We start from the raw sequence: 12,308 nt of genomic DNA, 5'->3' as shown, positions 1-12,308 counted from the left end.
TCAAATTGTCCCGGTAATCCCGAACCTTGAATCCCGAACTTGACGCATTCAAGGAAGGAGCTGGGTTCAGGATCCCCCTTTGCCATGCTGCCTCACAGCTGTGAGCCTGTGTTGGCTCCAGATCAGATTTGCCCATTAGCTCTGTGGAGCACAGTTGTCCCCTTCGCGTCTGTGCTCATGACGGGGCCCCAGCTCCTCGCTGAGCAGCTGTTCTGTCATCTCTTTCAATTACAGTGTTCCCTCCATCAATCTGACCAGCTGCAAGTACGAGAGCGGTAAGTCGGAGACGCTGCAGGGTGTCCCTTCGGATCAGCCCACTGACAGCAAGCTCTTGGGGACCCGCTCAGCCCAGCAGGCACACTGGTACCAAATTTCCACTGCACAGTCGCTTTCAGCTTATGTATTGGTTGCAAGTGACTTGTCCCCCTGTGAAAAGTATGGAGTTTTTCACACTTTGGACTGAGGTGTCCTCTGGTTTAAAGAGATACAAAATGTGCAACAGCGGCGCAAGCCCTCGAGCCCCTCCATCCGTCTGCATTTGCCGTACATCTGCTACAATTGGCGAGAAGGGTTTAATTAGGGGCAGTTACAATGCAAGACTGGTACCTGTGCTTGGGGAAATGACACGAGACCTCTCAACTGTTTAACGTAAAGTCAGTGATGGAACAGGCAGGAGTGGTACCCAGAACCTCTCCCTTTGCCGTCCATCTCCAGCGACGTGCCTCAGGGATGCTGGTCCCCTCTCCTGTCTTGCTCTTTGCTGCCACAAGCTGTACCTTAAAAGAACAGACTCCTCGCTTTTGATGGATGGTATTAGCCAATTTGCTAATGACTGTTGTAGCATTGCAACCACATTTGCATTGTTGAAGGTCACAGCCTGGTTGGCTGTGCAAGGAACAGTTTTTATACAGAGGGACAGGCGCTGCATGTTTCGCCTAGGGCCATGCTCTGGCAGTTTGGTGACGGGAGGTGGACAGGGAACCCGCAGCAGGAGGTGGAGTGGCAACCTGGGTGCCACAGGAACCAGAACCGTTTCATGACGGTTCCTAACATGAATTGACCTTCATTGCCTCCCCAGCCCTGTGAGAGGTCAAACACAGAACTGGCACTAACATGAACCATCCCAGCAGTGACCTTCTGCTCCAGAGCTTTTGATTTCAAAGATGAAACTCATTCCTTCAGAAGACTTGTATCTACCCGTGTGGTGTCAGACCCACGGTGGATTCAAGCCTGCTGTAGTTCAGGAGGTACTGTGGGATCCCAAGGCATGGGATCTTACTTACTTACTTACTTACTTACTTACTTACTTACGGGGCTGATAGCTCCCAGTATACCTGCAGCCAGAGGCTGGGGTGAGTTTAGCTGGGTAAAGCTTCTGTTTCTGATGCCTCCTGAAGCATCCCGCCAATACCTTGCATCTCTGAGAGTGGAATTGCAGCCTGGAGAGGTTTGTTCCACACTCTGTCCCTGGTTACTTTGGGGATTTAACAGTCCCTGGTACTTGTATCCTCTGCCTGGCCCCTTGTCATGTGCTTGCTTTGGTACAGTGCGGCGGGCAGCACAGTGCTGTGGGCTGAAAGAAGCAGGAGAAAACGAGGAGTGGACCGTGTATTGGACAGACTACTCAGTCTCTCTCGAGCGTGTCATGGAAATGAAGCGGTTTCAGGTAAATGCCCACATATAAAGGCTGCCCAGCAGGAAGAGCTCAGGAAGGAGGGTGAGACAGGGGCTGTTAGTGGAACAACGTGTTGCGGAATCACACAGAATCACAGAATCATTAAGGTTGGAAAAGACCTTCAGATCATCAAGTCCAACCATTAACCCAACACCACCATGCCCCCTAAACCATGTCCTGAAGCGCCACGTCCACACGATTTTCAAACACTTCCAGTGATGGTGACTCTACCACCTCCCTGGGCAGCCTGTTCCAATGCTTGACCACTCGGTGAAGAAATTTTTCCTAATATCTAATCTAAACCTCCCCTGGTGCAACTTGAGGCTATTTCCTCTCATTCTATCACTACTTAACAGAGTTGTCCAAAACTAGCACCCGTGACCCCTTCTCTGCATTGGTTCCAGAGGATGCAGGTTCACAAGCCTTTACTTCTGTTGTGCCTCTGGTACAGTGCCATCAACAACGCTTTGGCAGTTAGTGTGAATTGGAAAGCTGCCAACCCCTTTAATGTAGCTTGAAATAGATGGTTCTTGATGACAAACGGCTCCCATCCTGAAGCTGTGATATTCTAGGGAGGGAGAGCTTCAGGGCTGAGATGGAACGAGCTGATAAATCACACTGGTGAAGTTCAGATAAAGCAGCTGTAGCGTAATCTTGTCCCTCAGCAGACGTTCAAGGCAACCACAGGCCCAGCTTCCTGTTCTGCGTGCTCGTTTCTCTGCATGCAGGCTTGCCTCGGGTCTTGAGGAGGATCCCTGCTGTTCCTTTGCTGATCTTGTTTTTTGTCTGCATCTTTTTCAGAAAATCAACCATTTTCCAGGCATGATAGAGATCTGCCGTAAGGACTTGCTGGCTCGCAACCTTAACCGCATGTTCAGGCTCTTCCCCAAGGAGTACAATATATTTCCTCGCACTTGGTGCCTGCCGGCTGAGTGAGTGAAACGTATTAATGCAGATGAGAACAGCGGTATGAAATTAGGAAGTGGGAACCCCTATGCTTGATAGCCCGTGCTGGGATGAGGCGGGGGGGTGTCTCTGTCTCTGAGATCTCATGTCTTGGTCTGCACCTTCATAACCTTCCCTGGAACTGAACCGGGTGTTGAGACAGGTTTCTAGTTTCATACATCTTTAATTCCTATTAGATTGAATTAGTCCGTGGAATGGCGTCCTCTGCGATGTGTGCCTTGCTGCTGGGCAGACTGCGTGCCGACGGGCTAAACCTGGGGAGAGGGACCCACCCGCAAAGCCAAAGGGCAGTGGGCATGTGGGAGGTGTAAATCTGTGTTTTGGTGGAAGGTCTCTTTGCAGCTCAGGGTGAACAGGAGAGGCAACTGCAGGGCAGCGTGGCTAACTGCCTTCCCTCACCGGCTGGTTCGCTGCCCGTGGCCTGCCCAGGAAGGGCACAGGACCAGGGAATGAGGCGGTTCCACCCCACCGACTGTGACAGCCGTCTTCACAGCCCCCTGCACCTCTGCCGCCTGCTGCAGTAGAGAACACTAATGGCGGAGGGTGGTGGGAGAGTGCAGGTCACTATGCTAATATGTATACAGTTTAGATGTAAACCATCACCGAATTACTCAGGCTTTGGGGCAGAAGGCCTCGCTTCTCTGATCATATACAGGCAAGCAATGATAGAAACATAGCTGAAAGGAACCAAAGAGCACTTGAAGTTTGGGTGGTTGTAAGGAGACAAGATACCCGTTCTTAGACAGATTTTATTCTTAGTATTTCCTGATGACCTCAAAGTAGGGCTCCTGTCACCTGTTCTGTAGCTGAACTCTCCTCACAGTTAGAATGATTTTTCTTAATATCTGACCTAAAGAACCTTTGCTGAAATATCAGCACTTCAGTACTTCTCCCATTTGCACTGGCCCTTGAGAACAGTGGTTTGCTGTGTTTTGCTAATAGTGACAATGTCCAGGGAGTATATTGCCACATGTCCTCTCAGTCTTCCCATTTCTGGCGAAGACTGACCTAGTTCTCTCGTCTTTCTTTCCAGGCTGCATTTCCTGGACTCAGATTGCTCTTGGCACTTTTTCCTAGGATTTGTTCTGTTTGTCTCTTTCACTAAATGTGGTGCCCACTATAGAAATGGTGCTTCTCCATCTACAGCAAAATAACTAATTGGCATATGGGCTTGACTCTTCGAAGCACCATACTCCCATTGGAGTTGCTCTGGAAGATCAGCCACGTAACGTGATAGGGGAGCTCAGCTCACGAACCTCTGCGCCCTGCTTAGAACGCTCTGGTCGTGGCCTCCTGCCAGCTTGCTGATGAGCTGGCATAAAAAGGGAGGTAAAGACTTGTGACTTCCTCCTCTTTTGTAGCCAGGGCTTGCTTGTTTTCTCCTGCTCTCTCTGTGGCAGCAGAGCCAAAATCTTACTGGCCCCTGTATGGCCGGTGATGACCACTTCCTATGAGCCTCCCAGTAGAGGTGGAGATGGGAGCAGATAAAAGGTGGAACCAGGAGAGCTTTGTCAGGTCGCACAAGGACCAGTTTGTAACTGACGTAGATCAGGAATGGGTGTGCTATTCCTCTGCTGCAGAAGTTTGGTCTGTACTGGCCTGCAACACCACAGTTTGAGAACTGTTAGAAGGGTTGGTTTTTTTGCAGCTTTTAACAGTCACCCCTTCCTTGCACAGCTATGGAGATTTCCAGGCCTACAGGCGTGCAAGGAAAAACAGAACGTTCATCTGCAAGCCAGAGAGCGGCTGCCAAGGGAAAGGTATCTTTATAACACGTAATCCAGAGGAGATCAAACATGGAGAGCATATGATCTGTCAGCAGTATATCTCTAAGGTAATGGGGACAGTCTCAAGATACAGGTGGAGGATTGCAACCTCCTAGCTCTCCCAGCATCCCGCATCCTCCTTGCGTCCTTTGCCTACATATTCCTGGAGCTGCCAGGGGCACCAGGGTGGCTGCAGCACAGCAGAGGCATGGCAAAAGCTTGCCTTTCTCCTTGCTGCTGAGCTGCCAAGGAGTGGCACAAGCAGTGCAGATAGAGCAGCCAACCTCAAGGAGTCGGCAGCACGCCTGGCAATGTTTCATTGTCTCATGCTTGCTCCTGCCTTTTTCTCTCACAGCCTTTCCTTATTGATGGCTTTAAATTTGACATGCGTATCTACGTGCTGGTCACATCTTGTGACCCGCTGAGGATTTTTGTCTACAAGGAGGGTCTGGCCCGGTTTGCCACCATGAGGTACATCGATCCCAGCAGCAGCAACCTGGTAAAAAAGGGAAGTTCCCAAAGAACTCGTATAGTACCTGGAGGTTTTAGTCCCCAATTTGTCCTAGCAGCGTTCCAGACCCTGAAAAGGCAGGGGCTGGTGCGTTTCATGGCACCCAGCTTTCTTCTTTCCTGTTCTCTCCTCCCTCTGTACCTCCTCTTCACAGGAGGTGTTTCAGGAGTGTCTGTGGTAGATCTACTCCTAGGCCCCATGTTTGGGCTGTTTACTGGCATTATCACAGAATCATGGAGTTGTGTTGCTTGGAAGGAACCTTGGAAGGTGTCAAGTCCAACCTTCTTCTCAAAACTGGGTCAACAATAAATTCAGATCTGGTTTCTTGGGGTTTCACTCAGTCAGGGGTTGAAAATCTGCAAGGACAGAGACCCCGTGGCATCTCTGGGCAACACTCATACTGCTTCTTGCCTTTATGAGTATTCTCAAGGCCACACCAGTCCTTGTTTGCCTGTGCTTCGGGTGGAAAAGAGGGACCTGGGGATTCCCTGGTGGTAGTGGAACAGCCTAGGAGAGACAGGGAGGGGAACTGGGAAGGCAAGGTGCAGGCTATGGCTGTGCCAATCTCCAAGCAGGGGTCTGTAATACGTAAAATCCCAGCGGAAGATGGATGCTAGTGTTGGATTGCTGTGCTATGGTCACGGGTTGGCCTGAGGTACCCTGGGCTTCTGGCTATCTGCCCACTTGTCCCAGGGCTGCATATGTACATACCCTCCATCATTCTGATACATGCATGTCTTGGAGAGTTCTTCTGCTTTGGGTGAACAGAGGAAGAGGAAGAATCTGCAGAAATTTGCTGCAGCTTCTGTCCTGAGGAGTCCCTTGTTTACTGGTGAGGCCACAGCTGGAGTGGCATTTGTGGAGCTGACTCCTGTGCTCTCCCCCAGAGATAAGGACAGAGATGTGGAGAGGGTAGAGCTCTGTCAGCTCTGACTTCTGGCTAGAGAGGGAACCACCAGCATGATTAACTTCTTGCTGCAAGTCACCGCCACAGAGAAGAGACAGAAGCGGTGAAGTTGGTGGCTAGATTAGTGCTAATGGGGCTGTTTCTATTTCTGCTCTGTGGTTAAGAATAAACGAAAGTCTCTTGCGGTTCCTCTCTCAGGATGATATCTGCATGCATTTGACCAATTATGCTATCAACAAACGTAATGAAAACTTCGTTCAGGATGACACGATGGGCAGTAAGAGGTACTGTCTTGTCCAGGTGCTGCAATGCCCTGTGCATATCCTGCAGCAAAGCTGCATTTGGGACACTGGTTTAATTCCATTTTTCTTGGGGCAAACATGGTATCACAAGTCAGTTCTTATCATCTCCTGTCCTCCACACAGGAAACTGTCCACCCTGAATGCCTGGATGGCAGATAACAGCTACAACACAACAAAACTCTGGGAAGATATTGAAGATATTATTATAAAGACTCTTATTTCAGCTCACCCTGTTGTGAAGCACAATTACCAAAGCTGCTTTCCAAACCACACTACTGTCTGTGCGTGCTTTGAGATACTGGGTTTTGATATTTTGCTAGACAGAAAGTTGAAGCCGTGGCTGCTAGAGGTGAGGAAGGAGTCTCGTGCTGTGTTGAAGCAACTCTGGAAGCAGCAGACAGTCAAGAGCTGGCTTGTCTGGAGGAGGCTCCAGAACAAGGGGTGGTGGGATGAACAGAACTCATTTGATTAAAAAGGGCCACCTCATTCACAAAATTAAACAGGCTATGAAGACAAGTAGCCAAGAAACCTGCTGTTCCTTGGGATCTAAGCAGAATCCAAGGGCCCGTTCCCTGTACACCCTCTCTAACAGCAAGGAGTTTCCTGAACCTTAGGATTCCTTGACCTGTAACAGCATCCTGAATTCATGACAGCTGCCCCACACCTCTAGTGGGATCTGAATGACCTGCAGTGCGGGTGGGCACTACACTGCAGAAGGACAGAACAAGCCACTGTGTGCAGCCTGCTGCTTTCTGTTGCTGTTGCAGGGAAGAACATCCATGGAAAGTGTGCGGTGGAGCAGACTGGGGCCAGCGAGCTGGCTGCTGGCAGCACATTCTGGGAGCTGGGAGTTCCCAGGCTAGATTAGATGCTTGTTTTGGCAGGTGAACCACTCTCCCAGCTTCACTACGGACTCTCGCCTAGACCGTGAGGTGAAGGATGCTCTTCTCTGTGATACCATCAACCTGATAAATGTGCATGCCTGTAACAAAAGGAAGGTGCTGGAGGAAGACAAACAGCGGGCAAAGGAACGGCTGCTCCAGGCCCATCAGACTCTCCGTGCATCCAGGTATTGCTCTTCCCCATAGTACTGCAGGTCCCCAGTGAGAAAAGACCGGGCATGGCGGAGCAGGATAAAACAAAGACTGGCTGTCTCCAAATTAAAACTCCCAGAGGCCATGGCACTATATAGCCTCTGAGAAGAGATGTCCCAAGCCATCTGCATCCTGTGGGGAAGAGCCAGGGCTCGTCTCTGCGCGCTGGGAGATCTGAGACGCCTGGTGCTCTGGGCCCTGTACAGAGTCGTCCCCATTGAGCTGCGCCTGGTTGTCACGTCTTTCAGTGCCCACGGGCAGTGCCAGCATCCCTGGGCTCACAGTGAAGCTTGCAGGGCAGGCTGCAGCACTGCTTTGGGGACCAAAAGCACCCAGGGGCACAGGGCCCTTCTCCAGAGCAGGGTTCCTTTCCCAAGGCTGAGGGTTTCCCCTCCTCCTCTGTCTGCATGTCCTTTCATGAGGTCATGTTAGATGAGCCTGCTGCCCAGGCTTTTCCTGCCATGCAGGGTGAGGCAGCAACTCCCTTCTGCTCCCATTTCAATTAGGAGACCTGCAATAACTCTGGGCTGGAGACACTGAGCGTGTTAGCCCTGTACTCTGCCTGCCCCTGCAGCCTCGGCTGCTCCGAGCTCCCCGCTAGTGAGGAAAGCTCCCAGCAGCACGCAGGGTGGCAGATATGCCTTGAACAGGCACATTTGAACTGGACTTCTCTTGTAAGTGGGTTAGTTGGGTGAAAAGGCTGAGGGTCTGGGTGTGAGCCCAAGCAGCAGGGGAGCGATCTGGAAATGCTTCACCAGCACTCTACAGGTAGGGGGTGAAGAAGTGTCATTGTATTGGTTCCATGCAGTGCACCCATGTGAAACAGGCTCCCAAACGGGGAAAGAACTAGCTAGGCCCCTGCCCCTCATCCAGGACAGCATCTGGAACCTCCCATCACACTTCCCTACCAGTGCTTTCTCCCGGTTTGCAGACACGAGGAGTTAGAGACCAGCCAGGCTGCCTGGCTGTCTCAGGCAGAGAAGTACGAGAACTCGCACCTGGGCGGCTACCGGCGCATTTATCCAGCATGTGGAACAGACAAGTATGAGCCATTTTTCAAGCAGAGTGGCTCCCTCTTCCAGGAAACAGTATCATCCAAAGCACGAGAAGAGTGTGCAAGGTATGCTGCTCCTGTGGAAAACCCGCTTCTCACAGGGGTGGCACAGAGACCACTTGCTTCTGATCCCTTCCTGGGGACGCCTCTGCTGCTTTACAGATGTAAGCAAGCTGGTGAGAGCTGGAAGGGAAGGAGTCTGCATGTGCTATATCACCATAGGAAAGCATGTACCCTTGAGGAGGCACATGCAATATTCCATTGACTTTTGGACTCTGGAGACACTATGTCACAAGTGTCCTCCACCCTTCTGGCAGGCACAGCCTAATTGAAGGGCATTTCTTATAGTGGTGAGAGTCTGTTTTAAAAGCATGCCTGGCCCATCTCTTCGCACGCTTCTATTATGGTCTATTCGCTACGGAACTTCTGACTGCAGTAAAATGTCCTTGGATTGAAGGCTTCATAATAGCCTTTTGCTATTATGGCTCCTACTGAATCAGTGACTAAGACTACTGTTCTATGGCAGGCAGCAGCTGGAGGAAATTCGCCTGAAAAAGGAAAAGTTGGAAGCTCTTACCAGGAAGAAGAAAATGGAGAGGAAAGAAGACCTGCATGGAGAGTCAGCTGGGGACAAATCCCAGATCCATAATAAAACCACAGCCCCTACAACCCACCTCACGTATAAAAGCACGAGGATGTGGGATAGAAAGGTACCTTGCTTTTGTCAGTGGTTGTCCATGGGGGTCTCAAAGGCAATAACATGGCTCTAGGAACATGCTGGGCCATGGGTGTCTCCCAAGGAACAGAACTATGAGGTTTGACGCCCCTTCCTGAAGTCCAGAGAGTTGACAGCTTGTGCTGAGAGGTACTTGCAAGCACCAGCGTTGTCCTTTCCCTGTTGTGGCTCCCACCAGGATCTTTGCCCCACTCCACCCCAAAGTCTGTAATTCTCTTTAGGGCTCAGACCAGTCCCTGGCTTTGTCTCTCTTGTGCATTACTACAGCTTCAATTTTGCTGTAACTCAGGTCTTTCTTTCCTAAGGTACAGCACAGGCAGTATGACTCTGTGCAACCCCAGGATATTGTGGAAGATGAGGAGAAGAAAAGAGTAAATGCTCTTCTGCAGCGTGAGAACCTTATCCGAGGCCTGGGCATCATAGATCAGCTCTCCCAGCTGCTCCCCACAACCAATAGGCCAGCCAACACCCAAAAATCCTGCACCGTTACCTCCAAGAGCCAGGTAACTGAAGATTGCCCAGATCCATCCTGCAAGGCCAACATAGGAGACAGCCATTCGTGGGAGGATCGTGAGGAATGAATCATGGGCATTGAGCATCTCTGGTGTGGCTCTGTTAAATGAGACCCAGCGTAGCGTCTGTGTCTGTGGGTTTTTCCTACCGTTACTGACTTTGTCCCTTTCCAAATGGGCATGCTGGGGGCGTGCCAATCGTCTGCATAGAGCCTGCATGCACCCTTCCCCAGAAGATCCCTCTCCCCAGTATTCCAAAGAACAGACCAACGATACTTCCTTTTGGACCCTGCTGTCCCCAGCACACAGCTTAGTGTGAGCTGGTGCTTCGGAGCAGTAGTGTGATTCTCCTAGCCAAATAAAATTAATTCCTTGGTAGGCTAGGAGCACTAATGTGCTAGGAGCATGGTAAAGGAGCGCACACAGCAAAGAGGGACTGAAGGGAAGTGTAGGGATGTCTTAAAAAAAAAAAAAAAAGTAAAGTCTTTAGGTAGATTCCACACTGCAAACAATGCCTCTCCCTAAACATCTTGCTTCTGCATTACACCTGCCCCCACACGGGGAAGTTGATGAGTTAGTGCATGTGCCTAAAACCCTGTGGGGCTCAGCCCTCGGTCTGAGGCTCCACCTTCAGAGTCATCTTTGCTCTGCAAGAGCATGCTATGCTGTAAGCCGTCAGCATTGCTGCTGCCACGTCCCAGACCATCTCAAGGTGTACAGCTGAAGAAAGCTGGGCTTCACAGAGGATTGCACCAGGGGAACTGGGATTTAGACCTAGAGTTAAAGGAGATCTGTGTGGTTGTTTCAAACTGAGTCTTGGCTACCATGCCAATTCCCAAACCACTACCGATCTAAAACCAGACGAGAAGGAAGCCTGCAGTCCGTTGCCTGTGGGCTCCATTAGGCTACAAGGGCTGTTCTGGAGCACTGTCACCTGCTGTGTTGGGGAACATCTAGTTCTGGACCTGCTATTGATAAAAACCTTGCAAGGTCCATTGCCTCTTCCAGTGGCACTGTCTGTTTCAGAAAGGCCTCCTACTCCTGGCTGCAAGGGTGATGCATCTCAGAAGGATGCTGACAAACTCAAGACACCAGAGTTACAGGGATTATTCAGGACCTAGGAGTCTTCTAGTACCTTACAAGAAATTGGAAATAGCCCATTTAATTTAACAAAAGATGTCTAAGATGGGATTTGATCTGTAAGAACGAATGGTTGCTGCCTTTTCCTTTTCCAGAAAAAGTAGAACGGAACCTGAAACCCAAACTCTGTCAAAAATCTGGATAAATCTTTCAGCAGCGAATGATTATCTGTGGGTGGGCCAGATCCTTCGTTGCTGAGTCTTCCCAGCACTCTGGCATTTCTTTCCACAAACCCTGCTCCAGCTCAGCCCAATGTTCTGGGCAGAGAACGGGTGTCTCAGCATTGCTGCAGGCAGATCAGGCAGGCAGCTGCCATGACCCTTTAGATGATCTGAATCTGGGACAGTGACTGTGGGAGAAAGTGCAGGGCAATGCTTTAGTGAGTGCCTGTATATGACTAGAGAAGACTTTTCCTTCCCGTTTCTTGCCAAGGCCTCCAGAGCTAAGCTGCAGCTGCTTTCTTTCCTTCCAGCCACAGTCTCTCTGGGATGCACTTGGTGGCCAGGAGCCCCACTGCTTAATGACGCTCATCCCCCTCTCGCTCCTGGGACGTCCAGTCCGGTCTTCGGGACAGCGGTTCGTACGCAACCCCAGCACCAACACCGAGCTGCCAGCCAGCCTGGGCTTGGATCCTGCCGCCATGGGCACCCTCTCTGTTCGAGGCCAGAGCATCCCTTACCGTGAGCAGCACAAGGTGCAGCAGGGCCCCCGGGCGCAGGACAGGGGCTGGCTGTGGGGCCAGGCAGCACAGATGGCAGCGGTTACCCAGCCCTGCACCGAGCCCAAGGGGCTGCAGGCAAGAGACCAGTGGCTCCCTGGCGATGGAAAGACAGCTGAAGGCTGTGAGTATGCATTACATTCCTTTGGCTCCGAGTGTCTGCATGGTCAAGGCTCAAGTCGGTGAGCCAGAGCCATGGGCAGATGCTCGGGAGCTGTGGATGTTCCTGGGTTTGCTGAGGCGGGAGGAGTGAGCGGGTGGGCTGGATGGAGCTCAGAGCCCCTGGGGTGCTCAGACCCTGCGGAGGGGACACTGCATTCCTCTCTGGGAAGTGGTGACCACTGGAAGTCTCTGGGAAGTGGTGACCACTGGAAGTCACTGCCTGAGGCCAGTAGCATCCCATTTGCAGGGGCAAGGAAGAAAGTAGGTGGTTTCCCAGGACCCAGGGTTGATGTGCTGGGCTGGGGGAGCATGAGAGGCCCAGAAGTACTTGAGAGCAGGGTCAGAAGTGCAGTAGATGGGACAGCCAAAGGGGCATGTTAGCTGTGTATGGAGGAACCCCTTGGTGATGCAGCAGGGCCCCCAGCCCCTCCCCAGGCCTTGCTCCTGCCAGGCTGCTCCCTGCTGCCCACAGCCCCTCCTGCCAGCCCTGCTCATGGAGCTACACCCACGCCCCCACTACCCACACCTTCACCCAGCCCTGCCTGCCTTCCCCTGCTCCCACCACCATCGGCTTCTGCACTTTGCAGCCCTAGGGGCAGGGAGGAGCAGGGGCTGAGGGGGGTCTGCCAGGGCATTGCAGGGTCTGCCATCGCGGAGGGCAGTGGGCTGCTGACCCCCAGAGCTGCCAGCGTCTGCCTGCCCCCCATGTCGGCCTGTGCTCTTCCAGGTGAAGCTGGCAGGCTCTCCTTACATGCAGGCAGCTGT

The 12,308-nt window shown here is 51.8% G+C and overlaps 1 protein-coding gene across 1 annotated transcript in view; it reads left to right on the top strand.

Annotated features, from left to right (window-relative positions):
• Positions 1 to 207: 207 nt before the first annotated feature.
• TTLL6 (tubulin tyrosine ligase-like family, member 6) overlaps positions 208 to 12,308 on the top strand; it is a gene marked incomplete at both ends in the record, with an annotated part of 12,291 nt that continues 190 nt past the window's right edge. The window contains 12 exons of the mRNA XM_010292805.1: positions 208 to 275; positions 1,548 to 1,666; positions 2,477 to 2,607; positions 4,319 to 4,475; positions 4,763 to 4,906; positions 6,024 to 6,109; positions 6,251 to 6,476; positions 7,012 to 7,196; positions 8,153 to 8,341; positions 8,802 to 8,985; positions 9,317 to 9,514; positions 11,136 to 11,505. Coding sequence (XP_010291107.1) covers positions 208 to 275; positions 1,548 to 1,666; positions 2,477 to 2,607; positions 4,319 to 4,475; positions 4,763 to 4,906; positions 6,024 to 6,109; positions 6,251 to 6,476; positions 7,012 to 7,196; positions 8,153 to 8,341; positions 8,802 to 8,985; positions 9,317 to 9,514; positions 11,136 to 11,505 — 2,057 coding nt within the window. The remainder of the gene's footprint in view (positions 276 to 1,547; positions 1,667 to 2,476; positions 2,608 to 4,318; positions 4,476 to 4,762; positions 4,907 to 6,023; positions 6,110 to 6,250; positions 6,477 to 7,011; positions 7,197 to 8,152; positions 8,342 to 8,801; positions 8,986 to 9,316; positions 9,515 to 11,135; positions 11,506 to 12,308) is intronic.

The sequence above is a fragment of the Phaethon lepturus genome, unplaced genomic scaffold, assembly GCF_000687285.1.
Source record: "Phaethon lepturus isolate BGI_N335 unplaced genomic scaffold, ASM68728v1 scaffold41718, whole genome shotgun sequence".
In the NCBI taxonomy this organism is placed as follows: domain Eukaryota; kingdom Metazoa; phylum Chordata; class Aves; order Phaethontiformes; family Phaethontidae; genus Phaethon; species Phaethon lepturus.
Note: the sequence above shows the minus strand (reverse complement) of the source record. Positions and strands in the feature narration are given on the sequence as shown.